Source organism: Solea senegalensis, linkage group LG6 (genome assembly GCF_019176455.1).
Source record: "Solea senegalensis isolate Sse05_10M linkage group LG6, IFAPA_SoseM_1, whole genome shotgun sequence".
Taxonomy (NCBI): Eukaryota; Metazoa; Chordata; class Actinopteri; order Pleuronectiformes; family Soleidae; genus Solea; species Solea senegalensis.
In genome coordinates, this window is record NC_058026.1 from 8,687,080 (window position 1) to 8,712,057 (window position 24,978).

Genomic DNA, 24,978 nt, shown 5'->3' on the forward strand with positions numbered 1-24,978 from the left:
AGTATCAGCTGGTGCCCTGCTCTTTACGCTTGCCTAAAATGCAGGCGAAGGTAGAGAGGTCAGCCACTGCTGACTCTGCAGAACATGGAGTCACAGACTGCATAAACACAGTATATTACTTACTTGAATAATAAGCGCGTCTGTTTTGCAAGTAAAGGTGTGACTTCTTAACATTTTCCCCAACTGCAACACTCCCACATCTGCACAATAACATTTCAAAGTATATGAAGTGCAGGAATCCAGCAGCAGATGTAGACGGTGGTGATGAGACTGCCTACTGACTAAAGTGCATTGTATATATATATATAAAACACCTTCTCAGTCTGCAATGACAGACTATGATATGCTTTCTGCTTTCATTTGACTTTAATTTTATGCTACATTATGGCACAAATACTACAGTTAACTATTACAGTTATTAAGTTACAACCCCAGCACACGTGTTAAGAACTCTGTGTCCAACATAGGAAAGGCAATACATTGTGTGTCTAAATAAAATAGGAGTAATATGTTCAGTCTGTTTTGTCACAATTAGGAGGGTTTAATGGCAGAAATGTAATTGTGATTATCTATGAACAACTATAAATTCACTTTAAAATAAAACTAGCATGGTTTTCATGGCCATATAATAAGCCATATATATTTATTTTAGGCAAGGGCCTTGCTTTACAGAGGCTGCCACCATGTACCACCATGTTTATACAGCAACTCAAATAAACAAACCAGCAAAAGCAAGATTTGTAGCAGAAACCTACTACACAAATTAAGAACATCTTTCTGGTATGCGAAGGCCATACAGTTACAAACTAATCTTACCATTAGATTGCAATAATTCTTACACACTGGAGTTTTAAACATGTTAATTTAATCTTTTATTCTGTCTGTCCTCTTCTGCTCACACTTATACAGGCTGCTTTCTATTCTGCACATACGTTTACTTTGCTATATATACTGCTTAGACAGTTGGCATTTATTATATTGTCAAGTCACTTTACGTGTACATATATGGGACTCACTGCTAACCCAGTTTGCTTTTATATTTATATTTCAATGGTTAAATATACCTCACACCCATAATGTAGCAAACAGAATCATCACTTTTAACAGCATCACTGCAAATATTGATATAAATGTCGTAAAGATTTAAAATGGGGTTGGGGAAAAAAACCTGCTGATACCCACTAAACTTAAACACAGAGCCAACCAAAATATCTTAGTCAAAATCTGAGGTAATCTTTCAGAGACAGTACTACATACTGGTGCAATGGAGGAAGCTAAGTATGTGAGAAACAGTGTGGCAGACCACAGTAATGTAGCTGTGTCTGACTGTCTGACATTTCAAGGCCTTAATCAGTCTGAGGTTGACGGCCACGGGGCTGTCAGAGTTGCATTACAACCAAGATGTGTCCTGGTGGATCACTTGACTGAGGTACAAACTGCAGATTCACAAACATCAAATCTGTTCTCCAGCATTCAACCTTACAGAAAAAACGTATAATTATGGGTGTAAAACAATGCACTCACTAAACAATAAAATGGGTAAGAGATGAAAGGTAAATCATCAGCTAGTAAGCTCTGGCTAATGACAATGTAAAAAAAATACTTATTACTTATAATGGTTTTTTCACAATAAAAGTTTGTTTTTTTGCCCCCTAAATATAGAAAAAAGATTTTCTGTTTTGACTTGATTTCTTTTTCTTAAACCCCACACATTAGTATAAATGAAAAGGCACTTGGGTCATCCTAACATGCAACCTCATCCACTCAAACCTGTCACCTTCAATGTTTGTGGACAGTTGCATGACTCAGCAGAGAATTGTTGGCAAACAACTGGCAAACAAATCAAACTTGAATATCCCTCACCTCATCCCTCCCCTTTCAAGCATGTAGAAGAACCTGGTATGGTAAGTTTCAGCTATCTTTACAACTCAAACAGTGTTTAGTTTGTCCATAGTGGGCTACTGCAAAAAAATAGTGTTCCAACATGGTGGTTGTAGAGCGGACCAGCTCCTGATACTATACTGGAGTAATGACAACAACAATGCATACATTCAGATGATTGTACACAAATGATTTTAACTGAATTTCACACACTGGAACATTACAAAGTGCCATTGAAGTTTGAGCTTGTTTACCTTCATAGTTGGCTTACCAAAATGATGCATACATTATTTGCATTGTTTGAAATGCAACTCATTTGGCTAGCACTTCTAATTTCTATTTTCTTGAGCAGTTCAGCTTGTGTCAAGCCCCTGAAATAGAAAGAACTCCCAAATATGGCAAGGTCTCCTGTGATCTGAGTTGTACAGATAATGACCAAATAAAGTTTACAGCTGTGACACAAAATGTATGTATGTAGACAGCGTTCTCTTGTAATTTTCAGGGATCTGTACGTTTCAAAAAAAGCTGCATTAAAAAATACGAGCTTGCAAATTCTGACCTTCCCAAAGCTCTAAAACTCTGTCTGGGCTCTTTTTAAATCTCTCCTAATAAGGAGTCAGACAAGCACTTAATGATGCAGACTGGATAACATAGCTGAGTTTCAACACACCACCAGGGGCTATTCTGACACATATGGATACTATTTGACCAAATGACCAGATGTTGATTTCCCAAACATATCCATCGAGCCAGCCGCTGTTATTGCAAGAGATTTTGACTAAGAGTTTGCACTAAAAAAAGCAAAGGAGAAGAGAAAAAAATCCCCACACTCTGTGCTTCAATTGTTTTTGTGATTTCTACTTCAAACACAGGCTGACTGGAAGTAAATGAAAATACAAGACAGCCAACATACCTGAAAGCAACCCTAGATTGTAGTTTATACTCTTTTTTTTTATCAGTGCCTGATATAAAACAATTACAGGTTCCTTCAACATTAATAGATTTTTTTCTACACAGATACTTTTACTCGCCATCACTTTCACTAAATACTAAGTTGAAGAGGTTACACACAGCGTAAACGTTTAGCTGTGTATCCTGTGAAGCTATGAGAACTTGTACCGAGCTAACATGTGTTTTGTATTATTTTCCCTAGTGGGGTCGACTTCATCAAGCCTCTCCACTGACCTAGCTGGCTGCAAAGTGAGCTTCACTGATGGCAGACTGCTGACAAAGAGCACAAACACACTGAAAGATGGACAGACAACTCCTTGATATGCATAGCCAGGTTTAGGGACAGGGCATGTTTGTGTGTGTGTGTGTGTGGGTGTGTGTGTGTGTGTGTGTGTGTGTGTGTGTGTGTGTGTGTGTGTGTGTGGTCTTGAGCTTCAGTGATATCCTCAGGATCAACATGAAAGCCAGCGTTGAGGAGGGTTACACAAAATGCGCAAGTTAATGCATAAACATGCTGTATGTAAACATACAGCATGTGTCACCCCTGTTTGAAAGTCAGCATTTTTTCTTTATAACAATGAAACTGTGTGTAGCTATGAGTGAATGGCTGCAGACACTGCTTTAAATAAGCTAAGAGTATGAAAACATTCCTCAGCCTGCAAGAGCTGATTGCTTCCTTCACACGTTCACTGTATATCACAGACAATGCAGAGTGTATGTGTCTGAGTGTGTGTGCTTGAGTGCAGACAGAATGTTACTCCATGGAAGTATGGGAATGTTCGAGTTTGTCTGTGCAAATGTCTGTGTATGAGTGCGTGGTTTACCTGAGGTTAGTGTTCTGGCTCTCCATGGCCACACGGGAACCATTTGGAGTTGGGCTGCTCAACAAAACAGGCGGGGAGAAAAGAAAAAGACAGAGAAAGACAAAGAAGGAAAGAGAGACACAAGACAAAAGATGAATGATGAGAAAGAGGGTTGGAGCATTGAAAACAACAGGTGAAATATTTTGAAAAGGAACAGTGAGAAAAGACAGACGGGACAAAGTGCAAGTCACATCGATAAGAACAGAAATGGGAGTAAAATAAACAGAATGAGAGGGGACAAGAAATTAAGGAAAATTACAAACGTTTAGAAAATAGACAGAATGAGGAAACATAGAAACATTAAAACAGCAAAAGCCAAAACATGGATAAATAAAGAGGGAATTTGTATGACAAGACAGCAGAGGCAGTGAGAATGACAGAAAGAGGAGAGGCAGGAGGGAGAAGACCATTGGCAGACAGACAGAAAGGATGGGGGAAGGAAGAAAAATATGTGGTGAGACGAATAAAGCCAACACAGTCATCAGTGATTATCTTACATCTTCCATATCCATTACAGAAGGATTCACAGCTGTAGTGTGTATCACTAGTTCCCTAACAGTTTTCCCTTAATTTCAGATGATTTCAGTCCACAGACAGACAGTGAGTGTGAAGCTACTTTTAAAACAATACTGCTAATGCTGTGCTTCCATCAGGGTACAGTTCAGTTTGGTACAGTACAGTAATGTATGGTTTGAAATGGTAAAGTCCAGGGTTAGCCTTGTGATTCGACTGAGAGCAGTAGCTTTACTTGGTAGGCTGTGCCCATGGCCACGTAACGAGACATTGTACCGTTGCAACGACAACCAGTTGAACACAACACAACAATGGAGAACATCCAGCAGCTGTTTTTTCCTGCTCAGTTTGTGGCTGTTTGTCTCAACCAGATAGGACATATCCCTCAACTTCCATGGGATATTAACACCACAAGCACGTGATGAATTTCTGTCACCCAATCAGCTGACTGTCATGGGTTGTGTCGGTCTAACCGTACCATTGGATTTCACTATGGTACACCAATGGGAGCGTACTGAGGAATGGAATGGTTGGGGATGGTTCATTTGGCACAATTTCTCATGGAAATGTAAAAAAATACTTGCTGTACTGTACTGAACCAAACAGATTAATGGTCCATGGATGACAAACACAAAACTGAACCAAAAGATTGTTTGAATCTAAATTCCCATAAATATGCTATGCAAAATAATTTAATAGGCCCTGCCTATACATATTACACAAACTGTGTCTATTGAGGAAGGTCATTCCTGCTGTCTTGTTTCATGTTTATTTGAGGATATCTTCTGGTATCCCTTATGACCAAACGTTGTTTAAGTCACAATCTCTTGGTAACCAGTTTCTCTGTATTTGTCACCACACGTTTGAGAATTCAGAGTAGAAGGGGGATGACAACTATACACAACAAAAACATGTACATTTGAATGCAGCAAATTATTTGACCATTTCAGTCCATGGTGAGACAAATGCACTTTGTATCACTTGGTGATAAACTTACTTGAGCACTAGATGCAGGTTGGCAGACAGTCGTGGGTCTGTGAACTGTGTTGTTCGATTGTTATGGTCCACAAAGTAGACACGGCCAGTGGCTGTGTTTCTGATCTCCCAGCCGGGGGGCAGAGGGCCAAGCTCCTCACAGTTCACATTGCTTAGGTCCCTAAACAAATAAACAAATTGGTCACCACACAAGTAGCTTTAAGATTATGATGCACAGTTTTATGACTGAATTACCTCACATGGGATGAGGTTTTTCCCCAGTGTGGATAACTGAGTGCATTTTCATTTATTAATAGCAAAGATGTACAGCCTCTTTAGGTGATAATTCAAATTAATTAACTAAATCCTTGTTCTGTGTGGAGTAAAACGTTTTGTGATGTCAAAATCAAACTTGCTCTGCCATAGTTCATCTTTTATTCTGCTTAGGTATTTAGGCAAAGATCTGCATGTTGGTTCATGTATAGAAATGTATTTCATACCAATTTTACAACAATCAGACAATCAGAGCCCAGTGCTACAAGCTTCAAAGGACCCAGGAGCATTAGTGACATTAACATAGCTGTTAACCTCCTGACAAAGTATCTGCTCTAATTTCATCCTCTGTCCTGTACACTGACAATGCTGTCAGTAAAATCCAAAGATCTGATCTGGGACAGTGGCAGAGCCAAAGGCAGTCTGGTGACTTTATTTGTGCATGTGTGCTAGTGTGTGTGAAAACTTTGTCCCTTGTCCTTGTGGAAAAGTAGGGGACAAAAAACATGCCTCACTGCACTCATCGTGACGTACTGGGTCATTTTAACAGCTCTATCCAGAATGACCAAGCCCATAGTTGCTGCTGTGAGTTAGACTTTAAACGCATGTGCTTTATCACAGAGTAGCAGCTACACCCAGACATGGCCAAAAATGTAACGCAATAGCGCTGCCTGCAATCTCTAGTGAATTAACTAGTGAGCTATTGAGAGTTGGTGAAATTGTTTGAGTGAATGCAGAACCACTGGCCTGTGGTGTGCTCAGATCAGCATCTGTCCAAAAATGTTCTTCCAGCTCAGTGTCAGACTCAGAGGTCAGTACTTTGGCTGAACCCGGGTTGAGCCTGAAATTTGACTAATCAGAATGTTTCTAAACACAACCCTGAGCAATTAAGTGAAACATGAGGTCTGATACAATCCAGTCAAGTCCAGTTTAGTTCTGTCAGTTTTAGGACTATAAGTCAAGCTTTATATTAGGATTAAAACAATACGGCGTGTCAGCACTGTGGAGCAAGTAGGTGCCAAAGGCAAAACTGAGTGCCACCATTTAAGACCAAAAAAAGCATGATTTTGTGATTTTGCGCGGGCATGCACCGACATAAAAAAAGACATATTACATTATGTATGCATTAAGTTACTTAAAAGTTAAAGAGGACATGGATTTTCTTTGGAAGTAAAACCACAAGATCACCTTCAGCTGGACGCATTACACAACTTGCTGCCACTAACAAGCGACTCATTACTCTATAGTGTCCATTACAATATTCAAGCTGAACTTGTGAACTCGTAATTACAACATGGGAAGTCGTCAAGGACATCCTGAACCAGAGCTTTCACACTGTATTACTTAAGGGTTAACACGTTATGGCTCATGACAGAAGAATGTTCAAATGTGTTCATCTCAAGAACCTTTAAAGAAGCATATTTATATATTTTCACAGTGAGCAACACATAAAGAATGTGTGGGTCATTCTGCTCAAGACATATTAGTAGCTTTTGTTTTTTTCTTTTTTAAATATAAACAAAATTTTGAAAAATCAAGTTGAACAACACACAAGGGCAAATGCAAAAAATGTTACCTGGGTACCCGGGGGTCATGCCAGGTACTGACTCCTGTCTGTGTGTGGAGGAAATAGACCTGACCCTGCTGAGTTGTTCTTTGCTCTGGAAAGAAAGAAAACCGATATAAAGAATGAAATCAACAATTTTGGCCCTATTGCTGGAACTGTTGTCGTTTAGTGGAGTCCTGGCTGGTACATGTACAGATAGTGTGGCTGTGTAATTTGGAGAAGAGGAAATCTGTTTATAAATAGATGTGACAGGCAAACTGCTGGGACAATGGTGAACTAGGACTTTCTTAAAGTGTGTGCCAATGTAATCAATTAGTTCCTCTCCAGGCTCCAGTATACCTATCCCGAGAGAATGAGGAAAATAAAATGTGAGTGTTTCTCCTTGCAGAGGGTTTGTTGATGCATCCTAGCTGCCGTGCTTTCGCTTAAAAGTCATCCACTCCTATTCATATAAAATCTATAAAAACCTGTAATTTACACAAAACCACAAATGTACTGTAAACAAATGAAGTGAAGACACAGAAATTTGCTGTTGAGGTGACATATTCGCATTTGTAATCCGTCACTGGCTTGTTGGATCATTGATTCCAAGTTGTTCATTGATTAAAGGAGAGCCAGGAGAGTGTGAATGGTGGGGTGTGTGCTGCATTGGCTTGGTGTTCACACATGTATATTCAACCACTAACCCATCACTACCACCCACCCCAACTTCCTACTGGCACAACTCATTTCCTACCCACCTATCCCAGTATTTTTCCCTCTCACACATCACCCCCTCTTTCTCTCTGTCTCTCATGCTCTCTAACCACACCCAGCCACTGACTGGTTCAGTGGGTTCAGCTGAAGAAGAAAGCTCTCTAGCTGTTGGGCATCAGTGACTCATTTTGTCCAACCTTGGTCAGCCTCAATGGACACAGCAGGACATTTCAAAAAGGGGCACAGGTCCAACGGTGCCATTTTAAATCAATGACATGCAGCCCCACACTTAAAATAATAATTTATTTTACAGACTCTGTGGGTATTGTGGGGTGCACTGCGGCTGACTATGAAAATTGCACAAAAGGGGAAAATATTGAGATGTTGAAAAGAGATGTACTTCTGCGTACTTTTCCATAATGCTTGAATGTTGTTGGGTCCGCTTAAAATTTCCATTACAATAAAAAATAACCAGTAACTTTAGATGCCTCCACTGAACTAAACACCAAGCTATGAAAAGCTTTTTCTCTTCATTGTGGGAATATCAGTGTGCAAAAACACAGCATTCCAATACTGGAAGTGTTTGAAAACTGCAGAGGAGAGGAGAGGATGAGTATAAACACACAGCACGAGCACTGAATGCAGTTTTTATGATGTGGTACTATGGTAAGGAGGGAGAGGGGAGGAGAATTAACAGATACAGTGCGACTGAGCCTAGGGCTGGCCAGAGAAACAGAGAGGGAAGAAGAGAGGAAGATAAAAGGGACATTTCATTTGATTCTCCATTAAAACATATAAATTCCTTCATGCTACAAGCAAGAGCTACTCACCATGACCAGTAACTCTGGTAAGTACAGAGTATAATAATATAATATGACTAAAGCCAATCTTTTTTTTTTAGATTATTTTCAAATCACGTTTACGCGGGGATAAGCAGCTTATCAGAATGTCATTTTGATACTGCTATTCATAAAGCACACTACCGCTCATGCTCACAACGGAGAACATAAATGCAAGTAAAATAGTAAGACTCAATCACTCTTTATCTACATTTACAAAATGAATTCTGGAAAAGACAATCAGGTAATGGAGAGAGAGATTATGTTCGTGTCCCGGTGAGTGTGTCGTGTCTCTCACCATAACCCTCAGGCAGGTCAGGCGGCGTATGCAGGTGCGTCCGACTCATGTAGTTGCGGTGTCGCTGCGATCTAACCCGTCTCTCCTGGATCCGCTGCTCACCTGGTGGACCACTGGCCTCAGCCCCATTAACAGGCGTCATCACTGGTGTGTTTTCATCCACCACGCAGCTAAGCGGACGTCCTGATGGGCTGGAATACTCAGACGCTGGCCTGGGAGAGAATACAAAGTACACCATGTTCATGTCTATACAAGTCAATGGTATCAGTGTGTTTTTCTCAAGAGTTTTTTTTAACACTATTTTTAAATAACAGATTTCATTTAAACATGCTCATGACATATTTAGAAACTGCAAACCACATACGTTCATATTTGCATTTCTTTACAGGAGTGTGTTAAAGGAGACATATGGTCAGTCGTTGGCTTGATGTTTTAGTATGTGAATGCAGCAATGTCTTTGTAAAGGGTGCAAAGAAAGTACTATGTGTTATAGATGTGCTACAGGTCAAGTCTAGAAATCAGTGTGTGTCATCAGTCCTCAAAGGGAAATATATGTTTCATGGTTAAGGTAAAGCTTGTGAGTGATTATGGGTCGCAATAAGAACAAACAAAGTCCTCATACTGTCGAATCTTAGAGTGCGTGTGTGCGTGTGCTACTGAAGAGCAGGACATCTAAAGCAGATATCTGATAAGCACACACAAACACAGACAGGCTGGCCTCACTGACACTGACTCTGGGGGTTGTTGTGCATGCGTATGTCCAGAGTTACTTTGGTTGTCTAAATCCATGGACATTTGTCAGCCCACCTTATCCCCCTCCATAATATTTACTCCACACTCACTTTATTTGCACCTCCGTCACCCCTTTCATCACTGTCTTTATGTTCCGCCTACTGTTCTGACTATCTGAGCTACTCTACTTCTCCAATATGTCCTTTTTCTTCATTATCACCACCACTATGTTTATTCTAAGTCAGGAGCTGGGACTAGAGCCAGTGAGGAATAGTGAAATAGTATAAAAACACATGGTAACAATCCAAAACAATCAAATAATTGAGCACAAAAGTGCCATTTTCTGAACATTGCCAAGGAGGACTTGTGCTTTTTTTTGCACACCACCTTAACATTGATATGGGCCAAGGAGGACGGCGACAGTTGTTCCTGGCTGCCTGGCTATAGCTATAGCTGCATTTATGACAGGCAGTCGAACGCTGAAAGCAAGAAGAATCTTTTTTTAAGTCGTGGGAAGGTGTGCAGATCATGTACCTGGTAGGTCTCTCCCATTGTGTGGTACGTGTTATGTGGTTCAAATACTGTATCCTTCCAGAAGCTGTCCTCCTCTCTTCCCACCTGCCTCATGACATATTAAGATAAATAGGTTAGAAATTGCATTGTAAAAAACGGCATGAATGACAAAAAAAAAAAAAATCAACTGAAATTAGTCTCTTCTAGCAAAGCTAGACGGAGTGATGCGTTGAGTAACAGGTGTACTAATTTTGAAGGAAAATTATTACTGACCCGTCAGGTAAGTCATTGTCGAAGAGACGACTGCAGTCCACCACAGGCCCTCCTGATCCAATGCGATCTCTCGACTGTAGACTTACTACACAATAAACAAAGACATGCTGTAGATCACTAAGATTTTACAACCGATCCCAGCTCCAATAGTGATGACGAACATTTAATACATTCAGAATTGGTTTTATAAAACCTATAATCGCTTGTACCATTTAGATTTTTTGTTGTTAAAAAGAAATAAATAATCCCTTTTAAACTATTGCAGACAAGCACAAGTAGAAAAAAGACGAGACTTATTATGACTACTATCATAAACACAAAATAAAAAACTATCCGTTTCTGGAATATTCCAATTTATGTGTAAACAAATAAGGATAATTGTTATGTGCAATAAATTATAATTTACATTTCAGAGGGAAAGAGACACAATGTATCATTATATCTTATGTTAATGATCAATGTTTCAAACAGTGTAGTAACAGAAGTACATTTTAAGCGTCTATTTAACGATCAAAATTTCCGGTCGACACTGTACTTTTGTCACATGTACATTGGAGCCACTGAAGTTGTGATCCTTACCTACAATCTGTCCTCTCACAGTATCATTGTCATTGGGGCCCAGTTTATTCAGGTCGAGTCTCTGATCTAGAGGGAAATAAAGAAAACACAACATCATTTGCATCTATTCCCATTTAAAAACCATGAAAAAGCGAACATGGGTGAAACTCAGTCTAGAAGCCCATCACACCACCTAAAGGAATTACTGCATGGTCCTTCAGAGGGTACAGTGAGCACATTTTGGCCTGGGATCCACTTTGATTATGGTGGCTTATGTTTTTGTTCAAACTTTATTTTTGGATAAAGTGACAGCCCAAAAGTCTATATGTTAATGTGCCTTTAAAATGATTAAACCATGCAGCGATAACATGCAGGAGAGAAGACACTGCACAGACTCCCTTTGTGTGGGAAAAAAGTTTTTAAGACACCAATGTCACAAAAATTGGGACAGAATTTGTTAGTAATCTTGTGTTTGGAAAACCAAGAACTCATTGTGCGCTCAGCACAGGATAGAGCTGCCAGACATAGACAGCACAGGAACACAACCCAGGAAGACTCTGAATAAGATCCAGACACAGATACACTGCAGTCTCTCTTTTTCACACAAACACACGCACACGCATGCACTACAGGTCCAGCTGCAGCACAAGGACCAGTAGTTCCATCAATTGGCAAGTACTAACAATGCAAACTGTGTCTCACTTAAACATGAATAATAAGAATATAGACCGATACAAGACAGATATGATGCGGGAAGGGAAAAAGGCAGAAAAAAGGAGAGGAGAGAACGAGAAAGGAGCTAGAGAGAAAACCCATTTTTCCATGTGTCAATTCTAAAATTAAAGCCAAGACTGAATTGATGCAGTCTTCATCTTTACCTTGTATGATGTTTGCATGCACACATGCAAATAGTGCATCTGTTTGTTTGTATAGACTAAATTTATGTAAACAAACCTCCTTCCAGACTTGTGTGTGTTTATGTATGCGAGTGCATTTATTCTCGGTGCATGTCTAGACTAAACAGTGACGGTCTAAGCCTTTCACGGCTGGAATAGTGAGCAGATTTTTCTGTTATAGAGGAGAGAGACACAGGCACCCATCACCCATAACACTGAGCGGTTACTAAAAGCTGCCACAAATGTGTTTTACAATGACCTTAGTACATACTCAATATGAACACATCAATTCATATGAGCTACCATAAGTGGTTTCAATCTGTTTTGCGTGTGTACATGTCATGTGTAAAAATTATTTGATTGAACTTATTTTTGTGAGGACCTTTTGACCTTCTAAGATAATTCTGGCTTGTCCTCACAACTTTAAATAGCTTTTTCAGAGCTAAGACATGGTTTTGGGGTTACAGCACAATAAACATTTGTTTCAATTTCACTGTATGTTCACCTTAATTAGTACATTATTGCTTGTATTTTCCGAAATGGAATATTTCATAATTGCCAAAACACTGGATTGAAATCTCGGGCAGTGGCCATTATTTTTGCCTGAACCAGTCTTAATGGGAAGTGACGTCATCCGTGGTTGTGCTGCACCTCATCTTCATACCGCGATATTTAGACCTAAAGAATGTATTCATATTTTGTAAATACTTCCTACTTAATATCATTCTAAACTTCAATTCATAATGTCTTCTCAATCAAACCACTTAAATGCAGTGTGCCAAACTAGCTTTGCCTTGAGCAGAGGGCAGCAATCCCACTGCAATTTCTTCAGAAACAACCTTCCCTAGTTTATAAGTAAGTTTATTAAGTACAGCTAACACATTTCAAGGTCAAGTCCTTTTGAAAAACTGGTGGTGTGTGAGCAGATGAGTTTGTGGGTTAAGAAGTGGGGCAGAGCACTAAGAGTTTTGCATTTGAGATGCTACAGGAAGTGGAGCTCAGGGTAGAGCCAGACAGACTTCTAGTAAAATCTCTTGCTGGATCCCCTTTTGGTTTGCAAAACCATGTGGGTGTATATGTGGAGAAGTGAAACTATACTGAGAGTTAGTGCTTGCACTGGATGACAAAATGAGCTATGTGTATGCCTATGCCTTCAAGTAACCAAGACATCCAGTGTACTTTATTCACATGGGTCCATCTAAATAAAGCTCACTGAACAATGACAAAGTCACACAAAACACTGGTTTCACAAATCATGTCACTGGTTTGGTCCACTTCCTGCGGATGAGACAATGTATAATTTCTGCCATCATTGCAGTACATTAAATGGGTGGTCTAGAGGTTGAATGGAGACTATAGTGTGTCTATGGACAAATCACAAGTCTTCCATGGTCATCCAGGTCCGTTTTATGATAATGCTGAGGCCGTTGCAGTTCTTGTTGGACAGGGGAATTTTATAAGCCAGGAATGTAATTTAGAAGAAAATGGAAAAGTTGCTGGAAACCTTTCCAAACTCTATATGTGAAGTATTTAGCTGGACAGTTTGGACACTGTCGCTTCAACGGGTCAACCAACTGCCTGCAGTTGCAGTTGGTTTGAAAGTATGCAACTATGCAGTTTGGATAAAAATGCATACAACAAATGGTAATTATATTCAGACAGACAACTCCTAAAGTAGTTGTGGGCATGGTTGTTGTGTGGAGTGGATGAATTAAAACAGGAAGAAGGCTGGATGTATGAAAAAAGAGTAAACGTGTAGCATATATCTGTCAGAAAAGTAGGGAAAATGAACAGAATGAGTGGAAGGAATGTTAATTTGACAACAAGGACTGCAGCCAAGTGTAATAAAGAGTATAAGAGTCTAAGGCTCAATCCCATTCACCCCTTTCTCGTACCGCGTAGCCAACCCCTCCATTTTGCTCAATCATCTGTAGAGGCGGAAGTTGAGGTAGAAGGGCAGGGTGTAGTGTAGGGGCAAACCAGCCTTTTAAACTCAAATTTGTAGGGGCACAATACAAACCGAGGGTTAAGAGATTTTTCCCACATTATCCAAATCCAAGGAATCAAATATTATCAACATAAAACTAACCTTGGTCACAAGTTGTGTAGCTATGTTAACCACAGCAAAATATGTTTGCAGGCTCTTTTACATATCATAAACTGATATTGACTAATATTCCTGGGTGTTTATGCCATTTTTTGACATATCCCCACCTTGCTGCAGAATGTTTTTGTTGTTGATGTTTTGTTTTTTTGTTGTTTTTTATCTCCAGCAAAAACCTTTGCCTCTGCTTAGTGATGATATATCACTTGAAGGTTCAAAGAGCTAGATTTTCACCATTACCTCTTGTAACTCAGGTCCAAGGGGCAAGCCTACCTCCAAGGGGTAGGAGTAAAATGAGGAATGGGATCAGGCCTAAATCAGTTGCAAAACAAAGCGTATCCTGTGCCAAACAGTGACAATAACTATGTCAGCATAATTTTGGCCTGTAACTCAAAGAGAAAAAGCTATTTGTGTCCCTGACAGGTTTTATAGCTCTAAAATGAATTGTGGCTATTGATAGGGATGGGTATTGATAAGATTTTTGCGATTCCGATTCCATTTTCGATTCTGCTAAACGATTCGGTTCTTTATCGATTCTCTTATCGATTCTCATTTGGAAAAAAGGAGAACAAACAGGTCAATTAGAATCAACTTTAGTTCAGTTAGAAGTAACATGACTTTACAAACTGTCTTGAGGTATAATAATAATAAAATAAATATTCTTGTATTTAGAAATTAACAACATACAATACAAGATAAGTTATTCTGTGGCAAATACAAGAATGGCCAGTAACATCCAGTAACATTTTTCTAATAGCCAGTGACGAATTCAGTCAAACTCAATGGAACTGTGCATTATTACAGCTATGACGAAGTTGTCACGGTCATTTTCTAAATTAAATGCAGAAGGCATTCATTTAATGTTAACTGTTAGTAATAGCAGGTTTTACAACGAGGCAAATGGCGCTAACATGATAGGCAGTGTTGTTACTTGCGGTATTAACAGCAGAGGAGGACATGCTAACGTTGCTGCTGCTGCTGCTGCTGGGTTGAGAATCACTCCGGACTCGGAGCGTATCGAAAACGCGACATTCATTCAAAGTTATCGCATGCTGTGTGCGCAAATGTTTCTGCATATTGGTAGTATTTCCTCCCGTTGATGAAATCTCCACTTTGCAAATATTGCAAGTTACCCTGTTGTCACCCTTTCTCGTGAAATGTAACCACACTTTCGAGCGTTTGTACCGCTTGGGTGCCATGTTGCCGGCTGCACTGCACTGGACGTCGCTACGCACGTTGCGTACCTATCTTGCGTAAGCTACGCAACGTGCGTGGTGACGTCATTCGCGCCCGCTCGGAATCGATAAGGGAATCGTTTGCAAAACTGGCAAACGATTCCAAGGAATCAAAACAGTCGGAACCGGTTCTCAACAAGAACCGGTTTTCGATACCCATCCCTAGCTATTGATTTAATCCTGTGTGCCAGATGTCTACAGCATGCAATATTTCTGATACGTGTTGCCTAAAGGAGTTGCCTGTGTACTATTGCCATAAATCTTATGGCAATTAATAGCTGGCATTTGAGCAGTAACAAACTAGGAGCCGGGGATGCAAAAGAGCAGTGTTAAAAGAAGGAAACATGTAGCAGCAGGCTAGCTAGCTATCACACTGCTGTAGCCAGATAAAACAGAAGCACAGGAAAAGACCGTCACCCAAACACAATGATTGCCTCTTGTGGAGACAGTAGGTCTGGCCCTCAAATCTGTCTGACTATGGGCGTTTAGTGCAGGACATACAGCATACATCTAAACAACTTTATGTTTAACTTTGTTTGCAAGAAATACATTTTTCTTCAGCTTGCAATACAGCCAGCTATTCCATCATAGCACAACACAAAACAAAAAAGATGAAGCCTCTCTTGTTTTAAAAAGCAAAGGCAATAGTAAATGTGCAGAGAAACACCTGCAACCTGATTAAGATCTGTGTTTAAAGTGTATACACTCACACTTACAGCCAGTGTCCTTTAATCTGTTGATGGCATTGGACAGAAGGCGTACACAGCCCAGGAAACCGGCACCCTGCTTCTTGTGGATCTTCTTGTGGTTCCATACACTGATGGTGATGGAGTCTGCCTTTCCAATGTATCTGATGGAAGAAGAGAGGGAGTATTATTCCCAAGTCAAATGAGTCAATAACACGGAAAACATTTGTGTTGCAGTACTGTCATACTGTACATAATTTAAAAAAATATCTACAGACATGCGGCTTGAGCATATTAGGTTTTTGTTTGTCAAAAGCGCAATCAATTTCAACTGTTTCTAAGAAGCAAACCCCTGACCTCACCCAATTCTACAACCAGTACACCAGACAGCAAGTGCAGCAGAAAATAGTATTTAATATGTGTGTTGCCCATGGTGCTGGTTTGTGCCAGGTATCATTTGCAGCTTATGGTATAGTCTTGTATGCATGCTGCATTTGTGCTTAAACCTAAGATAGATCTTTATCCGAAAACGTATTATTATTATTATTATCACAAATTAATAATTGACTAAACTTATTTGTATCACTTACAACTACTTCTCCTGACAGCATGGGAACAAAGCACACTGTGTTTGTGGTTGAGACTTTCAGACTGTGTAATGAGGCAGATTAGCTGATTTTAAATTAACGTGTGTGTGTGTGCTCATGTGTCTGCCAGCTGAGGCCAGTCTAGTCGTGGTTGAACAACAGAGGAAGTTCCCGTGAACTGCTCCACCGCTGTCTGCGACTCAGACAGCTGTTACAGTAAACACACAAAGTTCACGCACAATCATTCACCAACATCAAATGACACACACATAATTACAGCCTAGCCGTTAGCGCTGAAGCAAAAACCTGTATTATACTGTATATCACTGGCAGAGAGTGGGATTTCCCTACTGAACTAATCCAAATGTATAAATTCAGTTTAGCTAAAATGAAATTTAAATTAAATGACACCCTGTGTGGGTGGTGAACACTTTACTCAAGTTAGAGTGGCCCTCATTTATCAAACTTGCATAGAGAAATCACTGTGTGATTCATATGTATCTCACCCAGTCCCAATGTACGTGTGCCTGATCAGGCTTTAATAAAGTCATGGTTTAGAGACCTTTCCCCTTGAGATTACGACACAGAGATGCGGAATACAACCATGAACAGAGGTGTCAGAAGCTGAATACAGACATCATAATCATAATTTCAAAAGATCCTGTTTTACTGAAAAGTCTGATCAAAGGAAGTCAGAAAGCAACAGTGTGAAGAGAAGTCAACACGGCAGTCAAGAGTGATGGTGATGACAAGAGAAGCCCAGTTGGGTTTAGAATATTGATTTGGGATATTGCACAAGTCAACATATATTGACGCTTACTGCTTGATCACAATTCTCTATATTAAAGGTAAAGAAAGAAAAATGGTGAGACCTCAAAATTGCCACCAAAAAAGTGTGTTCCTTCCACAGTTCGAGTGAGCAGCTCAAATGAGTTAACAGCTTAGTAGTTGGCTTAAACTTAGTTTGAAGAGTGTAAAACAAATGTATCAGACTGATCTTTATCACAGACAAAATAGCGGTAACCAGCATCCCCTTCCTTTCACACAACTTGGCTGTGATAAGAACATGTAAAGGTGATGCAGAGGTGCATTGTGCAAAGTTGGGGTTCTGGGCTAAAACCAAAAACAGAGAAGTGAAAGAGCAGGTGACAGGACTGAGCTCCACTGAGCATCTGAGAACAGGTGGACCAGTAACTAATTATTTAATTTAACTGAAACATAGCTGTTACACTGCTATTTACATAAAAATGATACAGATGGGGGAGGGCTCATGTGGTACAGGGAATAACTGGATTGCACAGAGGATAACAGTCAACTACAGACTGAGCTGATTATGACTGTCTTCTACATATGGTTGTGGGTAAAATATGAATTCCCAAGGCCCCCAGTATTATAAGTATCAGTTTTGACCTATTGGCTGAGGGATCTATGTATGTGGATGTTTTATTGCTTTGTGCTCAAACATTATTGTTATTTAAAATACTTCTAGACATCTCCAAGTGTTTTATAAAGTCACAAAGTGTTAAAATAACACACAATTCTGAACATTGTCAAAAAGTCATTAAGTATGCAATTCCCTGAGGACATTATAAGAGATACAATTACCTAGAAATGTGTATGCATATGACTCACTCCTGAAGTCAATTCTTAATTATTTTATTCATGAGAGCCTTTTCCTGTTAATGGCAAACAATACCAAGAGTAGGTACTAAATGGTGTTTCTTGGGCATACTCCTATGAACAAGAAATACCAGATTGATTAAATATAAAAACAGTGGTGGCTGCACATATACGCATTTAAATGAACTTGCAAGAACATACAGTACTAAATCCAGACATGCAGGACTTCCAAACCTTTTTCCTGCCAGAGAATGTGTGTTACAATGGGGAATCAAGAATCTTAGTCTTTCAAGGTTGGATATTTTACATTAATATTGGACATCCTTCAGCTGTTGACAGTTACACAGGGAAAAAAAAGACTCCAGAACACATTCTACAGCTCTGACTTGGTCATATCAAGTACCTTGCTCTGATTAATGTAGCTACAGTTGATGCCAAAGTATCATTTTGTATTTCCCCTTAAAATATATGGTTACCTTACTAATTATGCAGTTTACTTCGCTCTTCCAAGTCTGAACAAATGCTTCGACAGGCTTTTGCTCCCTCTCTTAATGGAAAATAGTGAGGGTTAAATAACCTTCAGTCATCTTCTGAGAGCAATGAAGGCACAAGTGGCAAACCGCATGCTGACTTAAGGTGAACATTTTCTGTCAGTCCAAGACTGAGAAAATAGACAGTAATAATGAGAGACGGTGTACTATTCTCATATCAAGTTATATTTTCTTGCTTTTCAATATTCTCTCCACTGTATATCCATGTTTTGACTGTGGCAACTAACTGCTGACAGACATTAAGTCTTCCACAACGTTAACCCCTATAAAATGTCTGGAGTTATTCACCTTTGGAAAATAATGTGTGTTTATGCAATCTTGTGGCAGATAATGTGAAGATAGACAACTTGGCAGCTACTACTAATGTCTGTCTAACAGGGATTGCCATGTGATAGTAAAAAATAACTGCAGCTGCACCATCATTATGTACATTACTGGGGGGAAATACTGCTGCTCAAACAGAAAATGAGTAAGCACACAATCTTCCCCAACAGTTCTTAAAAAACAACACAAAACACATTTCAGCTCTTTATCATAAGTTTCTGTCTACACTAGCAGACCTGATATATCACATGACGATTGGACGTTCATGCGTCTCTGTAGGAAGCAGATTATCCATTTTCAGTTGGCTGCTCAGTTGTAGAAAATATACCAGAGATGAACAGCACAAACGGTCCATACTTGAAAATAAACAAGCTTAAAGATGAACAGCATTGACAAAAATAAAAGGCAGGGATTTCTCTGCTCAGATCAGTAACAAGCTTAAACTTTTCTTGACAGAGTGTTGACACTTGGCATTCACTAGAGACTGCATTATTCCCCAAATGTACAAATGTAGCAGAGAAAGCAGACAAAATGCTCTGAAAGGTCTGAAAATTTGCCAAAACCAGACTTACATACTATGGTGACTTTATGAATTTACAACATACAAATGTTTTAAAAAATGTGGCTTGTTTGATATTGTTCCAAAACACTCTCTGCCAACAACACCAACATGAAACAAAGAGCATCCAATTGTAGATTTTAAAAATGGAGTAGTTTTGTGGGGACCCTGGAGGTGTTAGTGCCACGTGGGGAAAGGCCCCACCCCCTAGAGTTAGAGAGGCTAGAGAGAGGGGGTGTGAGCTGGCCATCTGCCAAGCCCACTCCCATCTGCTCACCATGGCATGTTAGCCATTTCCTGAACCAAAGGAAGAGGCCAGGGGTCACTTTTGGGGAACATACTCCTCCAGGAGTGTGGGGATCCAGTAGGGGGAAGTGAATTATGTAAAATGGGGGGGTATCTAAGGTGTGTGTTGGAAAATGAAAGTGTATGATCAGAAAGGTCAAACTGCAGTTACATGCAAGATATAAGTATTGGCACACATGCATGGACAAATAAAATGTAAATATACATTCTTCGTCGACATCTGCAATCAATTCAGTCATACATCAAACTCATTAGTCTAGTTTGTTTTTTTATCATTTGGTCTATATAATGTCAGAAAATAGCAAAAACTATGTGAGAAGCTGTAACTGTTGATGTCTGCAATTTACGCTTTTAATGATTAATTCATCATCAAAACTGTTGCTGATGCATATTTGTTCATATATAGATTTTCTACCTTTATGTTCAATGATTGACATTAACATTTTATTATTTTATAATATATCTGCTTAGAATGGCATTACAAGACAACCAGTCATACATATACTCACTCAGCCTTCATCTTCTTGTCTTTGTAATTCTTTGGAAGCATTTCACTCACTCACGCACTCCCATGACTCTTTCGCTTTACTACGGATTTCTAACAATCAAAATTATATATGAACTTGCTCCACTTCTCCAACTATTTTCCTCAGGGTTCAGGGATTTGCATACATCTCTGAGCCTTAAAGTGAGAGGAAACCTACCTGATTCGAGCTCTATGTTACTTAGATTTTTAAATGTGCCCCCTATATGAATCTTATCTGTTTCAGAGAAACTAATGAAGCTCAAGCACCCAAAACAGTTATTGAAGCAAATATCACATATCGGTCTGAGTTGTGTTTTATCTTAGAAATACCACATGAATATGTCTGCTGAGGGTTGTGCTGAGGAATGTCTAAAATCTCACCCTACAAGATGTTTTGTTCACATGAAATACTTGTGAAAAGGTTTACAGATGGGTGTCTCTGCACACAGAAAATAATCTACATTCCTCAAACACTTGTTATGGCAGTTGCACACAAAGACATGCTAAAGAACAAAACCAGTATGTAACATTTTTGGCTCCCATGGCTTCTGTACTATTTCATACATATCACTCTCAACCCCACACATGTACACTACATTTGTATTTTAATACATAAAGCACTACATGGCATCTAGCAACAAGTCCTGCTGACTTACAGATCATAATGTTGATTCCACTTTGGGTCCAGCGTATTTCTCACAGTATCTGTAGAGTGGCATTGTCCTGACCCATCCACCACCACTTTGGCAAAAGGATCTGGCAACCCTGTAAAAGTATGTAAGCAAAGTTTGTTTAGCACATGCAAAAAGTAACATCACCAATGCCCCTTAAATGCAGCCATCTAAAAAAAGACTGCAACAATTTACATATAAAAATGGCGTAACGCAATCCATAGTTTGCTAAATAACAAGCTGCCATAAATAAATAAATGTATGGAAAACACTACAATCATAGATGCTTTTTCAGGGAACTCTATTCTTAACCATAAATGACACACAATTACTTTGCATTAGTGTGATCTATTCATATTGACTGCAGATGCTAATTTTGTTGTTTCAGCAATGGACATCAGTGTAAATAAAACCAGACTTACATACTACATTTTTAAAATCTACAATTGGATGCTCTTTGTTTCATGTTGGTGTTGCAGGCAGAGAGTGTTTGGGAACAATATCAAACAAGCCACATTTAGAAAACATTTGTATGTTGTAAATTCATAAAGTCACCATAGTATGTAAGTCTGGTTTTGGCAAATTTTCAGACCTTTCAGAGCATTTTGTCTGCTTTCTCTGCTACATTTGTACATTTTGGGAATAATGCAGTCTCTAGTGAATGCCAAGTGTCAACACTCTGTCAAGAAAAGTTTAAGCTTGTTACTGATCTGAGCAGAGAAATACCTGCATTTGGAAGTTGGAAGTTCATAAACTCACCATAGTAAGTCTGGTTTTGGCAAAAATAAAATAAAATAAAGAGCAGAAAGCTAAGCACAAGTCTTACATCATACCTCATTCAGATGGCAATCTGTTAAGGTTTTTTGTGTTTATCTGGTGCTCTGTGTGTTGGTCTGTGTAAAGGTACACATCTATGTGCATCTTAAATGTGTCAGAGTTTATCCCTCCGGGCACCGATACTTCACACAGATAAAAACCTGTTTAGTTACCCTACTGTTGTCCTTGCACTTCCTTCTTTGCGGCTGTGTGTTACTGCTTTGTGTAAAGGCTTGTTAGACAAAAATGAATACATTATTGTCTGTATGTATGACGGCCAGTTTAATGGGGAAGCAACCTATTGGGTAAACATCCTGCTATTTCTGCAAATAAATGATTTTCCATGACCACAACTTGCACTTATTGTTGTTGGTGGGCAGGTAAAAGGTATCCTTTTGTCAAATCCTCTTAACAATGGAACTTAAGTCATCTCTTACGTTAATGCCAGAGGCAAGGAACAGTCTGCCCTCATCACCCACACAGAGGCATGTGTTAATGTTAAAGGGGACATATTATGCAAAATCAACTTTTTAACCATTTTAATACTGATATTTGGGACTCTGGGGGCCCTACCAGTCGCCAAAGTGTGGAAAAACAATACTCAGTCATGTTTTCGTGGTTCCGCTTAGTGTAAGTATAGGCGATAAAACGCTCGATGTTGAATTCCCTGCGCTTATGACGTCAGCATGCGCATTTCACCGCGAATGTTACTGCCCCACCAGTACGTTTACTTCGCAAGCTCCACCTTAGCTCCACCTTGTCCTTGCGAGAGTGCAGGCGAGGGAGGAAGAGCGGTATTATGTCAACGCGGCGGGACAAGTGTGCTGTTGGTGGCTGCACAGTGGAGCAAAGTGTTTTACAGAGGATTTTATATATGAAGCTAATGTGCTGGATAAAGTCAGCAATTGTGTGTTCGTGTGTTTGCACCACTTCACATCAGACTGCGGCCAGCGGTTGCCGTATTTAGTCAGGGGACGTATTTCACCGACGTACAAACACACAAATTGTTGAGAAAAGATCACAAAGAGCTCATAACTGACCATTCTGACACGTCCTAATTAAACATATTTGTTCAGTACGTCCTCCATGACCGGAGCATGTGATCTTTTCTTAACAATTTGTGTGTTTGTACGTCGGTGAAATACGTCCCCTGACTAAATACGGCGACCGCTGTTCGCAGTCTGATGTGAAGTGGTGCGAACACACGAACACACGATCTGATACAGCAACATACAGTTTATTCAGCGCGCCGCTGGCGATCAGCGGTGGCGCGTTACACGGTACTGCACTCTCTGTGCAGCACTGCACTCTCTGTGCAGCACCGCTGATCGCCAGCTCGCCGGAGCACCGGAGCTGGTCAGTGGTGGTGAGGTCTCCGGAGCACAGTCTCCGGTCTGATACAGCAACATACAGTTTATTCAGCGCGCCGCTGGCGATCAGCGGTGGCGATCAGCGGTGCTGCACTCTCTGTGCAGCGGTGCTGCACTCTCTGTGTCACCGCTGATCTTCTGTTCCTAAGTGTTTTTAACTGATTTACAGTTGGACAGTGTTCGGCTCGATCCTTATGTAGGACGTCTCTTCCTGTGACGGCACTCTCGCTGACATGTTGATATTGTCAGAGAGCTAGTGGAGGGAGGGGGAGACGAATAGAGCTGTAAAGCGCTGTAAAGAGGACAAATCAGAAACCCCCTGGAAGAAGTGGGTGTGTGTTTGCCTGTGTTTCATTTGCATATAAAGGGACCATGCACGAAAACCGAGCGTTCTGAAAGGGGCGGGTTTAGCAGGGTTATTGAACTACTATGATTCTTCATCCTTATGGTATTTTGACCAAAGCATGTCACTGACATGTTCATTAGGACACCAGGGAACTATTTTAATGGGGGAAATAGGGTATAATATGTCCCCTTTAAGAAACAGTGAATTACAAAGCACAGAAACAAAAAAGCATTCACATTTTGCATGCTGATGTGTACTTCTGTTTTGTTTGAGTCGGATCCAACTATTATGGCGTGGAACATGCAAGTTTATTTATTTACTCATTGGTATATAAATTCAATTGCCACTTCTTTAGGTAAAACTGTTCAACTACTCTTTAACACAGATATCTGATCAAACAATAACATGGTGGCAAATGGCAAGTAGAAGTATCATACCTAGCATCAGAATGGGGAAGACATGTGATTTAAGTGACTTTGAACCTGGCATGGCACAGCCCGTCTGGCATTGATGCCAGACGGGCTGGTCTGAGTAGTTCTGCTAATCTACTTGGAATTTCTTGCATAATCATCTCTAGCATTTACAGAGCATAGTCTGAAAAAGCCAAAGTACCCAGTGAGCAGTAGGTCACCAGTGAGTGGTCTCTCTAGTCTCCTTGTAATCCCCCATTCAGACTTGCTAATATGACACAGTACTTCACATTTTTACAGCAAAAGGATGTACAATAAAGTACAATTTCTGTGTTGTTATAGCTTTTGTAACCAAGTCTAATGCTTCCATTATCATGGACCTGAAGTTTTTTTTCTTAGAAGTTGGATTATTGTTGGGTCCCTGTGTTTGCCAGGCTTCCTGGTGCATACAACAGACAGACAGCTCTGTGGAGACTTAATTTACAACATGGCTTCAAAAATCAGCAAGCTGCCACTGCTGACAAGGGCCATTCAATGCACAAAGGGGGGTGGGACAAGCAACACGTAAAAATAGCCTTTACTTACGGAAGAAGTCTTTCTTTGCCAGGTTCTTTGCACACAAGACTGTAAGAGAAGAAACATGGAGAGATGTTAGTGACAAACCAGAACTATGCAAACAAAAAAAATGACAAGCCACTCAAGTCCACTCAAATATATTTGAGCCCACCAAATACACTATGAAGTCACAACATATTCCACTGTATTTCATATTTAAGAATAAAAAAAGCTGATATCACATAAAGTAGCAGTGAATATATATACTAATTTGAGTGTCTTGTAATTGGATGTTTACTTTTCTGTCTACAAATATATGGCTTGTTTGTTCTTACTGTATGTGTCTTTCATTTGTCATATCTCTTACTCGGCTAGTGCTTTATACTACAAATACTACTATTTTAATATTTTCTGTGTGTGAAGCATGTCCCTGATGCCCCTGATGTTAAAAATCAAGGTGGAAAGATGTAATTGAAAAGAAAAC

The 24,978-nt window shown here is 39.8% G+C and overlaps 1 protein-coding gene across 2 annotated transcripts in view; it reads right to left on the reverse strand.

The window, feature by feature from the left end:
* The window catches only part of LOC122770803 (E3 ubiquitin-protein ligase SMURF2-like), a 60,814-nt gene that overhangs the window by 15,143 nt on the left and 20,693 nt on the right, over window positions 1-24,978 (reverse strand). The window contains exons 2-11 of one of the 2 annotated variants that reach the window (XM_044027928.1): window positions 24,525-24,563; window positions 20,983-21,091; window positions 15,878-16,017; window positions 10,954-11,019; window positions 10,375-10,459; window positions 10,123-10,206; window positions 8,857-9,068; window positions 7,033-7,117; window positions 5,206-5,364; window positions 3,657-3,710 (exon numbers count right to left, since the gene is read on the reverse strand). In XM_044027928.1, coding sequence (XP_043883863.1) covers window positions 3,657-3,710; window positions 5,206-5,364; window positions 7,033-7,117; window positions 8,857-9,068; window positions 10,123-10,206; window positions 10,375-10,459; window positions 10,954-11,019; window positions 15,878-16,017; window positions 20,983-21,091; window positions 24,525-24,563 — 1,033 coding nt within the window. The remainder of the gene's footprint in view (window positions 1-3,656; window positions 3,711-5,205; window positions 5,365-7,032; window positions 7,118-8,856; window positions 9,069-10,122; window positions 10,207-10,374; window positions 10,460-10,953; window positions 11,020-15,877; window positions 16,018-20,982; window positions 21,092-24,524; window positions 24,564-24,978) is intronic. The other variant, XM_044027929.1, reaches the window with a different exon arrangement.